This window comes from Fringilla coelebs, assembly GCF_963513975.1.
Source record: "Fringilla coelebs genome assembly, chromosome: 1".
Taxonomy (NCBI): Eukaryota; Metazoa; Chordata; class Aves; order Passeriformes; family Fringillidae; genus Fringilla; species Fringilla coelebs.
In genome coordinates this window covers 150,323,521-150,336,953 of record NC_140028.1, presented here as the reverse complement: position 1 = coordinate 150,336,953, position 13,433 = coordinate 150,323,521, and the positions used below count along the sequence as shown (strand labels likewise).

The following is a 13,433-nucleotide window of genomic DNA, read 5'->3' as shown; positions in this document are numbered from 1 at the left end:
TCCCAAGGGTTGGAAGAGCAGGATTTCCTTCCCAGACTCACAGACAGAGGCAAATCCCTCTCTCTTGATCTCCTGAAGGCTGCAAGGCAGGAATCACCACTGCCCTGCTTCCTGCTGACTTTCACTTGCCTCTTTTATGTCATGCACAAAGGAGGATTTCTGATTTGTTGTGGTTTTTTTTTTTTTTTTTATTAAGTGTTTTTTGTTTTTTAAGAAGGCTTTTCTTCTCCATGGTTGTAATTACAAACAGTTCAGCTTAAACTGAAGCACACAAATTAAATGATAATAAATTTTAAGAAGTAGCCCTCTCTTTTTTTGAAAAGGCAGGAAAATCAATCAGGTCTAGGTTGGCTGGCTCAGCTCATTATCTGTTTATCCCATTATTGCTAATTAATTTGCTCTGCAATCAGATACTCTTTCAGAAGCAGCAGAGTTATTTAGGGATAACAGCTGAATAAGGAACCAGGACTTGTGCCTGGGTGGGATGAGCAGCTCTGGAGACCAAGAGCTGTGCAGGGAGCATGGCCTTCATGGAATCACAGAATCATGGAGTGGTTTGGGTTGGAAGGCACCTCAAAGATCATCTCCTTCCAACCTCCTGTCATGGGTAAGAACACCTTCCAGTATCCCAGGTTGCTCCAAGCCCCATCCAACCTGGCCTGATACCCCTGGTGCTTTCAACACTGCACTTTTTTGTTTGCTCTCTAAGCCTGTCTGCCTTGGAAACAGAATAAAACCCAATAAAAAAAGCCAGAATAATAGAAAACACAGCGAAAAAATAGTGGCATTCCCCCTCTCAGTGCCTGTTCACATCTGCTTAACTTGCACATGCCTCACACTTGTGAGGTAGAGGTGAGTTCTGCAAGCTCATCATCACCACTGTGACATGGAAAAAAACCCAGGCCCATGTTGTTTAAACTCTGAATATTGCCTTTGCTGTTCCACAGTGGAGGCTGGCTAAAAAAGCCAAATTTGGAGCCTGGGGGGGGAGTCTCTGTCAGTCCCCCCTAAAGAAGTCAAGTCAAGTTTGATGGGAGGAGAAGCAGTGAACATATGGAAATTAAAAATCAAGCTGGAAAAAAACATTGATGAAGTTTAAATTAGGAGCCTGTTTATTCATCACCATCTGTTTATAGTGCAGCAAGATAAGAAATAATTAATAGTTCCTTGCTTGGAAAAGTTCAAGTGAATTCTCACCTCCTCTCCTGGGGCAGATGAGGTGTCAGTGGGATTTGTGGGACAATCTTGTTATCAGCAGCTCTCCAGGTGCTGGAGAAGGCTGATCCAGCTCAAAAATTCCAGAAAGTGCCCAAACTAGGATGGGGAAAATCTGTGGATGTGGCACTCGAGGATGTGCATCAGTGGTGAACGTGGTGGTGCTGGGCTGGTGGTTGGATTTGGTGACCTTGGGGGTCTTTCCCAACCTCAAAGATTCTGTGATTCTGACATTTCAGAGCTGTGTAGAGCTCTCAGAAGTCTTGTACCACATTCATCAGCCTCTTAAAAAATCCTGGCACAACAGGAATGGCATTAAAGGGCAGCTATTGATCTGCTAAATCAAACTCTAAATCAAACCTCTATCAACATACTCAAAAACCCCAGTTTAGCTCAGTTTAAAATGTGTTTGATTTTGGTGGTCTCTCTAAAGGGAAAAGGACCTGCTGGACTTTTTTTCCATGTTCTCTTTTATTAATTTTTAATTGACTTTTTCCCTATTATTCCAGCCTAGGTTATACAAAGAGTCTCTTAGTTTCATTCTTGCTCAGACCAGCAGCACTGGGCAATTCCCAGATGTGACATCAGTCCCCTCCATTCCTTGACAGGGGCGCCTCCCCTACAACAGTAGAAAATTCAGCCATGGGACTTGAAGACCTTAAATCCCAGACTGTCCTGTAGGATCAGTACCAAAATCAAGCTCCCTTTTATTTATGAGGAAATTTTCTCCCAGTTCTTTGGCAATGATCACGATACACAACAGGACAGGTCCTTCCAAAGGATCTTCCTTCACCATTCCCTCCTTTCTCTGGGACTCTTCCCAAACACCTTCATGCTGCAGCCTTACAGAGGTGGAACCCACTCCCTGGAAACTCAAAATAAAGAAATCTGCCATGGGTTTTTCAGAGGAGAACTTTTGCAGAGCCTGCTGTGAAAGCTGGCCCCTGAAACATGAGGAAGGAGCAGTGTTGTCACAGGGGTAAAACCAGCCTGAACCCTGAGAACCAACCCCAGATTTTGGTGTTGGCTGATCCAGCCTGAAGCTGAAGCTGTCCTTCCAGACCAGAAGTTTCTTTCTGAGGAAAGAATAATCAGCAAAATTTTCCCTAAAAATGGTTCTTCTTCTGTCCATCCTTGCTCCATGGACAGCCATGGCATGGGAATGACTTTTGGCAAGGGATTTTCACTTGGTTTTGGGTATCTCTGGTGTGTTCTGGCCAGGTGTAGGCAGCTCTTTCAGGATGTGATGAATCCTGTTCAGATTGTCCTGCCTGTTGTCAAAGTATTTAAAATGAGGGGATATTTAAATATTTAAAATCTTAATGAGCAGCTCAGGTATGGAGGGAAAAACCCCCACATTTCACAGAAAATCTCTGTGCTGGTGTTCAGTGGCTTGGAGGGGATTTGGCCAGCTGAGGTGAAATCCTGGCAAGGGGCTTGAACAGGATGTCCTTTAAAGGCCCCTTTCAACCCAAACTATTCCATGATTCTGTATTTCAGAAGGGAGGAATGCAATCCCAGCCTCACTGAAAATTGGGATTTAGCTCCAGGTGCTTGGATTTAACTCCACCTCTCCAGTGAGCACTGCTAATTCCCAGTTGAATTTTGGTGATTTAGTGGTAAACACTGTGATGCTGGGCTAACTCTTGGCCTCAATGCCTACAAAATGTTTTTCCAATCTCAACAATTCCATGTTTCCAACAGTGGTCCCTCAGTTGCTTGTCTGAACCCACCCACCCACCCACCCATCAAAACCAGGATGAAATTCCAGCACAGCCCCACTCAGCACCTCATCACTCCTCCCTGCTTTGCACCTTGACCTCACCTTTCCACAGATATTAAGATGTTCCAACATCTTTTTTCTGCCTTAAAACACAGCAGGGGTGGAGGCTCTGTCTTGGTTTGGCTGTTGCTGACTCATGGCTGGAAGCTCTCTAACAAGCAGCAGGGTTTGTTTGATTTGGGAACAGCTGTCCCAGGGTTTGTCAGGATTAGCAGCCACTTAGTGGACACAAATTCATGTTGGAAAAAGCATTTTAGTTTGGAGAATGTGCCACACTTAAATGCCAGCAGAAGTTTTGGTTACTTTTTTTTTAAACATGGGATAGTAGATAAATGTACACAGCCATGCAGAGGTTTTAGAAATACAGAGGAAGTGGCATTGGTGTCATGGAAAATAAGTTCCAAGTGTTTTCAAAGCTCTGGATAGTTAAATTAATAAATTAATCTGGAGCTCAGATTAAATCCATGCGGAGATTTTGTTTCTGACAGCAGCCTGTGTTTGTCCCTCACATATCCCATGAGATTCCTGGTTAAAAAGACTCTCCTTCCTCATCTTTTATTTTAGTTTTTCTATTAATATTGACTTTATCAGAGCAATTTCATGATGATGTCCACCCTTTCTACCTGAGGAATAGTGCACACACCAAAAGTGAAGCTGGGAAAAGCATCCCTAGAGGTTGAACCACTCATCTTTGCTATTAATTTCTCTCTGGAGATGCCAATGTGGGAAAAACCATCTAGGAAGGTCCCCAAATTCAAAGTCTGATTTTCTATAAATCCAGTTGTCTACAACTCCTGGAAGAGCAGAGGGATTTGAGTGAGGAAACCCTGGAACAATCCTTTAATCCTGCTCTGTTCCAGAGCACTGGAGATCTTGTTTAGAGGCTGCCGAGGAGATAAGTCATGGTTTTGGCAACACCCTGTGTAAACCTCCTTAAATCTTGGATCTTTTCTTTCAGTTTACATGTTCTGGAGTGAGGCAGAAGGGCTCTGCTCACAAAATTGATTTATGAAAAGGAGGGATTAAAAAAGTTGACTGTTTATTTAGTTTGTTGGTTAAAAAAGGCTGAAAGATAACAAACTTTTTTTTTTTTTTAAATGAAACTATTTCCCAATAGATGTTGTTGATGGAAAATCTCAGGATTCTCATGCTTAAAAATCACCCTCCAGCAACAGTCACTGGTGATTTCTTTCATGTTGATTAGACTGATTCAGTCTGGGGGCCTTAAGGTGAGGCTTCCTTCTTTATGTCTTTGGGCCAAATTTCTGCAAACATTTAGGAAGAAAGTAATTTTTTAATATATTCCTGTGGAGTGCTTAGACAGCTTCTACTTGCAGATGTATAAACCAAGTTTTATAGTAATTAATGGTGTCCTTGTCATAGAACCATGGAGTTGTTAAGGTGGAAAAGAACTTTATCATCAAGTCCAGCTTGTGGGAAAAATGAAATCACAGACTTGCCACAGATATTGAGGCAAAGCCCAAAGCAAACTCTTTTCACTTATCCTGAATTTTGGGATCCTTTTTGCTCTCTGTGATTGCTTTTCTGCTGCACTGGAGCTGCAAACCCCTCAGTGAGTGATGAGCAAAGGAGCACCAGCAGAGCTCATGGGTGCTGGGAAGGAGATGCCAGCATGCCAGGGGTCACAGCCCTGGCAGGGTTGTGGCTTTCCCCCAGCTGCTTGGCTTCTCTGACACATCCTGCCTGCAGGGCTGGAGGCAGAGCAGGCAGCACAACAGGCAAGAAATACCCAAATTAAACACAAAGCTGTGGAAAGCTGGAAGGGGAGCTCAGATGGGGTTGTTGCAGAGCATTCTGTCAGTGGTGATACAAATAAAAAATAAAAAATGTGATGAGATGGAGCTGGGGGAAGGAGACATGCCCAAAGGATGCTGGAGTGTGAGTGGGACTGGGGACAGGAGGGCACAGCAGTGACTTTTTCAGGGAAGGGAGGGGGGATGCATTTAGTGAAACCTCAGAGCCAAACTAACCCCAGCCAAACCCAATCTGTCACAGAAAAATAGGGTAAAACTCTGCTCTGGCAAGCCCAGGGCAGGATGGAGTAGAATTAAACCCCCCAAAGATTCAGGGGAGAAATGATAGGGAGCTGTTTCCATGGTGGAAGCTGCTGAATAGGCTGGGACACTTCAGCTTGAAAATGAGATGCCTGAGGAGGGATGTTAAAGAGGATTTTATGGGTTTTCTCCCCAGGGAAAGGGATATTGTGGTTAGGCTGTGAATATTTCTGTCTTAGTATAAGAACTGAGCAATTTCTAGTGAAAGCAGCAATGAGCAGGTTCAAAGTGAATCCAGAAAAGGATAGAATTTTTGTGTCAGTGGATACTTAGACCAATGCCTTGGCACAGGAGGTTGTGAATTCTAAAAATTTTCTTAGGTCCAGAGTCAAAATCCAATTGCATTTAATTTACAAGATTTATGGGAGAAAAATAATCTATCTATGGTATTTTTTATTATTTCATACAACTTTCAAATGGAAAATCATCCCTCATTTGGGAGGTCTCAGCATCTGTGGAGATGGCTGCAGTGACCCAGGGCTCATGGTGAGATTAAATCCACTGAGATTAAATTCAAATTGCCTGGGTGGTGCTGAGTTATGGATTATTGCAGGCACCATGTTTTGGGGTCTGTTCCTTTCAGTCAGGGAGAGATCAGAGCTCAGCTGGGACAGGGAGATTGATGCTGTGATAATTGACTGTAATGAGATGCTTTTAATGAGGCAAGCCAAGGGTGAGCACCAAGGCTGGGGCTGCCATGGGGACAATAAATGTCCCCCTGTGGCTGTTTAGAGATTCAAAGTGAATTCAGAAATGTATAGAATGTTTCTATCAGTGGACACTTACACCAATGCCTTGGCACGGGAGGTTGTGAATTTGAAAATTTTCCTAGATTCAGAATCAAAATCCAATTGCATTTAATTTACAAGATTTATGGGAGAAAAATAATCTATCTATGGTATTTTGTATTATTTCATACAACTTTTAAATAGAAAATCATCCCTCATTTGGGAGGTCTCAGCATCTCTGGAGATGGCTGCAGTGACCCAGGGCTCATGGTGAGATTAAATCCACTGAGATTAATTCAACCTGCCTGGGTGGTGCTGAGTTATGGATTATTGCAGGCATCTTTTGGGGTCTGTTCCTTTCAGCCAGGGAGAGATCAGAGCTCAGCTGGGACAGGGAGATTGATGCTGTGATAATTGGCTGTAATGAGATGCTTTTAATGAGGCAAGCCAAGGGTGAGCACCAAGGCTGGGCCTGCCATGGGGACAATAAATGTCCCCCCGTGGCTGTTTACAGTCCTGACAGCTTGGGAACTGCCTGCTGGTATGAAATTGGAGTGGAAATGAGATTTTATTGCAGGCTGTGATGGTGCCCTGGGATAGCTCAGCCTGGCTTTGCTGAGCTGTGCCTTTGCCCTGCTGTTATCCCTGAGGGTGCTGAGAGCTCCTGAGATACCCCAGGGGTCAAATGGGCAGCCCTGCATCTGAGCAGGGATTCCAAGAGCAAAATGTGAGGGAATGTCTTTCAGAAAAAACCTGGAGTGACCCCAAGCATCAGGGAGAATTTGGTGGGTGGGGTTGGGCTCAATGCCCTTGGATGCCTTTTCCAACCTTAATAATTCCTTGATTTAGTGAAAGGCTGATGTGCTGAAAGGGTTTTTCCCTGCACTGGGAGTTTTCCTGGCTTCAGAGAGAGCCTGGTACCAGCCTGCTGCCATTCATCTCTTTCCTCAGCCAGACCAAGTCCCATCTCAGGGCCGTGCCAAAGCTCTGGAATTCATGTTTATTCATGAGGGAAAGTTATTCTCTGCTGCTTCCTAGATAAGCTTTGACCACAATTTGCTGTAAGTGTAGATATGAATCCAATAAATGGCTTTTTAATGCTCCAGTCTGCCAGTTCTGCAAACCAGTGTGAAAATTGACCTGTTTTCTGTTTATTAACTTTTCAATGGGAGAGGAAATGAGAGCTCTGATCCACTTTTAGCAGAGACAGTGGGAAAGGTGTGCTGGGGCCTCCAGATGCCCTGCAGCCAGTGCTGTGTCACTGGTCTGCAGCTACTTCTGAGCCAGAACCTCTTGGAGGAGGGCTCTGGGTGAGGCTGGTGCAGCTCTTGGGGTATTTGGCTTGCAGAGAGGAAGACTGAGCTGCTGGGCAGAGGGATCTGAGCTCCAGCTTCTTTAGAGGAGTGAAGGATTTCTCCCTGCAGCCCTTTAGGAGAAGATATTCAGCTCCAGAGAGCACTTGAAGGTCTGGCAAGGAAGGGCAGGGCAAAGCTGAGGGTGTGAGTCACTGTTAAAATAATTAAAATGGGAAAAAAACCCACCTCTTCTTTTAAATAATATTTATTTAATTTTTTAAAGCTTGTTTTTTTTATAATGACAAGATTTTAAAGACTGCACCTGAGACACCCACAGAGATGGTAAGTGCTGCTGACCTGGAAAAGCCACACACTTATTTTTATACAGCTCCTCCAGCTTCACCTGGGATCCTTCCCAAAGCAAAGCCCAGCCCCTGGCAGTGTGTATCCCCTGGTTTTAGGGAATGCCACATGAGCAGAGCAGTGCTCCTGATGGAAATGGAGAGTAGATGTGTTTTTAACTCATTGGGGCACTTGCTGCACTGGGTGAGGATTGATAAACACCTTTGTAACCTCCCTGCAGACACTGAGTGCATGGCAGAACACAACATTGATCATTAATTTATTAATGGGGAAGCACTAATCAATCCCCAAACAAGATGTGGTCAGGCCAAACTTGTCCTCTTTGCTGCATCCAAGTGATGCCACAGGGAAGGGAGGGTTTTCCTTCCTTCAAGGCACAGTGCAGCCCTTTCTGCCCTCAGATGGATTTTTGCCTGCCAAGCCCCCAATCCCTGCAGTTTTCCAAGATTAAGTCTATCGGTTTGGGAGGAAGAAAAGCATTTTCTGGAAGGTTCTTTGATGAATGTTGTCTGTGTGCTGGGTTAGATGGAAGGGCACAAAGTTTGACCTGTGATGGGATTATTACAGCACCGGACTGTGCATGCAAAGCATTTTGCAGGTATCAATCTTCAATTGTTCCAATTCTTTAAACTCCAGTTACTCTCTTCTACTCACTAAAAATTACTGATTTTCTCAAACTGCAGAAAATTAGCCAAGAAAGACACAGACCTCTCAGAGCAGGGTGTCCAGAGAAGCTGTGCCTGCCCTTGGATCCTGGAAATGTCCAAGACCAGGCTGGACAGGGCTTGGAGCAGCCTGGGACAGTGGCAGGGATTTGGAATGAGATGATCTTTAGGGTCCATTCCAAGCCAAACCATTCCAAGATTCACTGATCCTGTGGTGACAGGCACTGCCAGCCAGAGTTCTGCTTTCCATGCCCTTCTTTATTTATGGCAGAAATATTTTCAGCATGTCTGGGGCAGCAGTGAGGAAGATTGGTGTGGTAAGAGCTATCAGGCAGGTAGAAGGTGTGTTTACAGAAGCAATAATTTGTAAAAATACACTTTATGTGTCTTGCAAGGCCAGTTTCATTTTCTTTTTAGCAGGAAAAAAAAAAAAAAAGCTTTTTATACAAAAGTGAGCACCTAAAAGCTTTCTTCACACATCACAGGTGGTGCTGAAAAATGTCAACAGAGAAAAAGATACAAATCACCAAAACTCTCAGAGTGCATAATTCAGGGCATTTAAAAAGCCATCTGATGCTATCAGATGGCTTTTATTTTGTATTATAACCCATCATGAGGTAATGGCTGCACTCTAATTTATTGCACTTGGTGGAGGAAAAGATTGTAGAATGTGAAATATTCCACCATGGAATCATTTTCCATGGAATCTTTAATATCCTGACACTGTTGGAGCTGCTGGCTGTTTGGTGGGAGATAAGTGTGAGGCTGTGAGACCTGAGCTGGGCACCTGAAACCTGACTTTTAATGAGCTCTGCTTGAAGGAGATAACATCAGTTATTCCATTTTTCAGGCTCTGATAAACTCAGCTCAGGACTTCATTATTTGAAATATTCAGTTTGTCCGTGAAAGAAGAGGGGAGGAAAAACCTGTAAAATCACTTTAAAAGCCAGCTAAGGGTTCTTTTACAGCTTCAAAGCATTTCTGTGTGCTCTCTATTGATCTGAGACAGATCTGCCTGGTGATGACACCAGCCCTTTCCTTAGCTCAAGGAGTAAAAGATGATTTAAGGGAGGAATTTGGGTGTAATTACCAACAAGTGCAGTCTGACAGGGGTTCTCATAGCTCCCTTTGCTGGCACATGAGGAGTATTTATTTCCTCAACATTTTGTCACCACTTTGTTCCTCACACCCCAGACTCTCTCCTGGGGGGCTGGTGACCTCAACAGCCTGTGAGTCACATTTGGGGGAGTGTTTCCATCTGATGGGCTGTTAAATGTTAAATAACATTTATTATAGACAAATAACTGAGAGCAGAGGTGCTGGAAACAGGGAGCTCTGCTGACAACTCATCCATCTCACCCAGGCAGCAACTGAAGTGCCTGGATCTTGGAAATACAAAGCAGGGGGGAAAATGTCAAAATTCTGCTAAGAACTCTAAAATGGTGACATATCAATGTAAAAATATGTTTGAGTCCTTTAGGTTTTTTTAAATTCAAACCTGCCAACTCCTTTTTGGCTTCAGCATTAATGTTACATGATCCAACAATGCAGCATGCATGAGGTGTTATTAATGCCTTTTGAGAAATAAAAGGGCAAAATCAAAACATTAGAAATCTGTGGAAAAGACATGGTATTTTTCTCTTTCCACTAAATCTTTTAACCTACCCAGAAAATCTTCAGCAATGCCTCATTTTGACAAACCCCTGGGTTTTCTCCCTGTGTTGGTTATTCCTTCATTCCCAGCTTGGCTGTGCCACCTTCCCTCACTCCTCCATAGGGATCCTCTCCTGGCCACAGCACTGTCGCTGCTCACCCTCCAGCAGTGTTTTGTTCCTTTTTTCTTTTTAAGAAGAAACCTGTTTCTGGTATATTGGTCCTTGATTCCTTGATTGTCATCTGTGCCCCTTTCCTGCTGTGAGAGCTGCACAATCACTGCAATGGGAAGGAAAAGATGATGGCATTGGGGGAAACTCAGGAGGAAGGGGACAAGATCTCACAGGTTCAGATCAGGTGCAACAGGGAGTGACAAGGGCAAGGAAGAGAGATTTTTAATTGGGAATTTCTGCCACTGTTCTTGTATCAAGCCTGATTTGCCTTTTTTTTTTTTTTCCCCTTGTCTGCTGTTCTATCCATACTGATTTCTGGAAAATTACAGTGCTGAATTTTAGGATTGGGGGAGCTAAAAGCTGCGTGCTTAAAAGAAATATTCAGAGGGGTTTCGTTCCAAAAGGTGCCTGAGCTGGGGTGAGGGGCTCTACACAGCTTTGCAGAGCTGCTCTGCTGCATGCAGCACCCCTGAGTGCTCCACCATCTGCTTTTGTCTCTTCCCCAGGCTGCAGGAGGCAGTGGGACAACATCACGTGCTGGCCCGAAGCAGAGGTGGGAGAAGTCGTGGTACGGCCATGCCCCAAGTACTTCAGATTCCTGACCTCCTACCTGGGTAAGCAAATCCCAAATCAGCTCCACAGCTTCACTCCCAGGGGGGTTTCTCAGCATCCCACGGGGGGAACATCTCAAAAAGAGGCAGAAACCAGCTCTCAGCACGAGGCTGTCGCCACATTTCTCTTCACAGAGAAAAGCGAGGCACAATTCCTCCCAAGAATATTTATGGGTTTCCCATTCTCTGAACCGCAGAGAAAGGAAAAGCAATATTTATTTCATTTGCTGTGCCTGTGTTTGCACCAAAGTAGAATGCAACATGGAGATTGTTTACCCAGAGTGATGGTGTTTTGTTCCTTGGCCTCTCAGGGCCAAGTGTGTGTGTGTGTGTGTGTGTCGGGACTGTTGGGTGACAGTCACGAGATTCAGTGCAGTGGTGAGCAGAGTGGAGTGCTTGGCAGATTCAGTTTAGATGTAATGTAACACAGCTTGGCAGATTCAGTTTAGATGTTGTCTTGGTTTGAAAAGACAGGTGCCTGCTAAGGAAGGTAGGAGTCTCCCCTGAAATGGAGAATGCAAACCCTCCCCACCCCTCCGAATTGCTATGAATTTTAAATTAAGGGGTTCTCAGGCAAAAAATATGGATGCAGGAAATAACAGTTCTTTAATAAGGATGGGGAAAAAAAAAAGGATAAAATAAAACAATGCAATACACTAGAACAACACTGACAGAGTCAGAACACAACCTGACACCCTGTGGGTCAGGGTGTTGGTAGCAGTCCAGTTGGAAAAGGGGCTGCAGTCCTCCTGGAGTGTCAGGGGTGGTTCTGTTGGAGCAGGGGAGTCCTGTAGGAAAGGGGTGTATTCTTCCTCCGCAGATCCATGGAAGAAGAAGCAGCTGCTGCTCCTCTGGGGAATCCAGTGGATAAACTATGCTGGTGTGTCAGAATCTCCAGATTATATCTGGGTAGGAATGCTTGGCTCCTCCCTCTGGGCTCACATCTCCCAATGGGATGCTGTAGCTCTTATCAGCCATGCAGTGACATTCCATAGCTGTTATCAGCAGATGTCCCCTGCTGAGGGAGGAGTGATTGTGATCACTCAGAGAGAGAGATAAGGAGAATTGCCCACTAGACACCAGACAACTGCCATACAGATGGGAACAGAATCCATCTTGCCTTGCAATCTGGAGCAGATGTAATGTAACACAGTGCAATATTGTGGCAGTGAGGATTAGGCCCTGGCCAGGTGAGTTCAACAGCAGGGGTGTGACAGATCCCCCTCACAAACTCCACAAATCCCAGCAGTGGTTCAGCACAGGAACAAAAAGGCAGAAGCACAGGTCTTGGGGTGAAACTGGGGTGGCTTTATTTCGTGACCAGCACACAAAGACAAAGACTAAGGCTAACAAGAGCTTTTATAGCACCTCTCAGGAGGAGGGGTTTAGGGTAGCAAACCATAGGGGTATGGCTGGGGAGGGGTTGAAGGCGGGATATTTTACACTTGAACTAATAAATGAGCACTAGGGAGGGGAATAAATTGGGTAAACCAATAGGGTTCTAAAGGACACATAATAGGTGTCACAGACGTATTTTATGAAAAATCCTTTCACTAGGATTTTTTCTCCTGAGAAGCTGAGAGGCCTCAGAAATGAAATGTAAACAATAATTATCTGCTGCTGGGGAATGCAACAGGTGCATCTGTGATTTGTCTTATGTGGTTGTTTTTAATTAATGGCCAGTCACAGTCCAGCTGTTTTGGACTCTCTGGTCAGTCACAAGATTTTATTATCATTCCATTCCTTTCCTTGCAAGCCTTCTGATGAAATCCTGTCTTCTATTCTTTCAGCATAGTTTTAATATAATATATATATATAACAAAATAATAAATCAGCCTTCTGAAACATGGAGTCAAGATTCTCTTCCCTCATCCTGGGACCCCTGTGAACACCACCACAGACAGGGAATTCTCCAGAAGAGTGGGCAGGATTGGCACTCAGTGGGAGGGGGGAGCAAGGGGGATTCTAGGGAGAAGGGCATAGGAGGGATTGACAGCTGGGAAGGTGGGGGATTAAAACTTCATAGGGAGTGGCTGGGTGACGAACAAAAAGATTGACACCTTACCGGACTGATTGGCAATGAGGGAGTACCTCTAATTTTAGAAACACAAGATACTAAATGGGGAGCCTGTGCCACTCCAAAGACAGGGGGAGGACAATACAGGGGGATTACAGAACCACAAATTAAACAGGGAACCTGCCAAACAAAGAAAACACACTAGAACATAATATAATATAGAATACCATAGTATAATAAAGTAATTAATTAGCCTCCTGAAATCAATGGAGTCCTCCTCATCATTCCTCCTTGCTGTGGGAGTCATCCTGTTTTGATATGAATTAAAGGAGTTTTCCAAGCCATTCATGAGCTCCCAAACATCAAAATATCCTCCCTGCACTTGCAGCAGCGCTGCTGTGGATCACAGGGATGCAAAAATGGCTCCTGGTGAAATCCAATAACATGGATGTTGTGCAGTGAAGATCGAATCAACCTGTGGGACAGTTGTGTTTGTTGTGCAAAATGAGCAGTTTAGTACAATTATTAATTAAGTCTCTGACTGAAAATGAACAAGATGGACCTGGACATAATAAAGTTGTTTTGGTTTTTTTTCTGCTGGAATGACAAATCTGACCACAGGCCAAGGAATTAACCTGACAAAGAAATGGGCAGGGGAGGGTAATGGAGGAGGTAGCTTAACTCATTGTTGAGAGTGTTCTGAGAAGCTTTGGTTTAAAACTCAGGTCTCAAGGGGCTGTGCAGCAGCAGGGCTGATTGTGCTTCCTGGTAGTTTATAGTTATTTTTCACTATTTTTATTGCTGAAGCCTTGAAGGCCTTAACAGAGAATTAAGTTCTTTTGCATTGGAGATCCT

General features: G+C 44.3%; 1 protein-coding gene across 1 annotated transcript in view; it reads left to right on the top strand.

The window, feature by feature from the left end:
* LOC311152154 (vasoactive intestinal polypeptide receptor) overlaps positions 1 to 13,433 on the top strand; it is a gene marked incomplete at its 3' end in the record, with an annotated part of 110,251 nt that overhangs the window by 51,047 nt on the left and 45,771 nt on the right. The window contains exon 3 of the mRNA XM_084203003.1: positions 10,457 to 10,564. Within this exon, the coding sequence (XP_084059129.1) occupies positions 10,457 to 10,564 (108 nt within the window). The remainder of the gene's footprint in view (positions 1 to 10,456; positions 10,565 to 13,433) is intronic.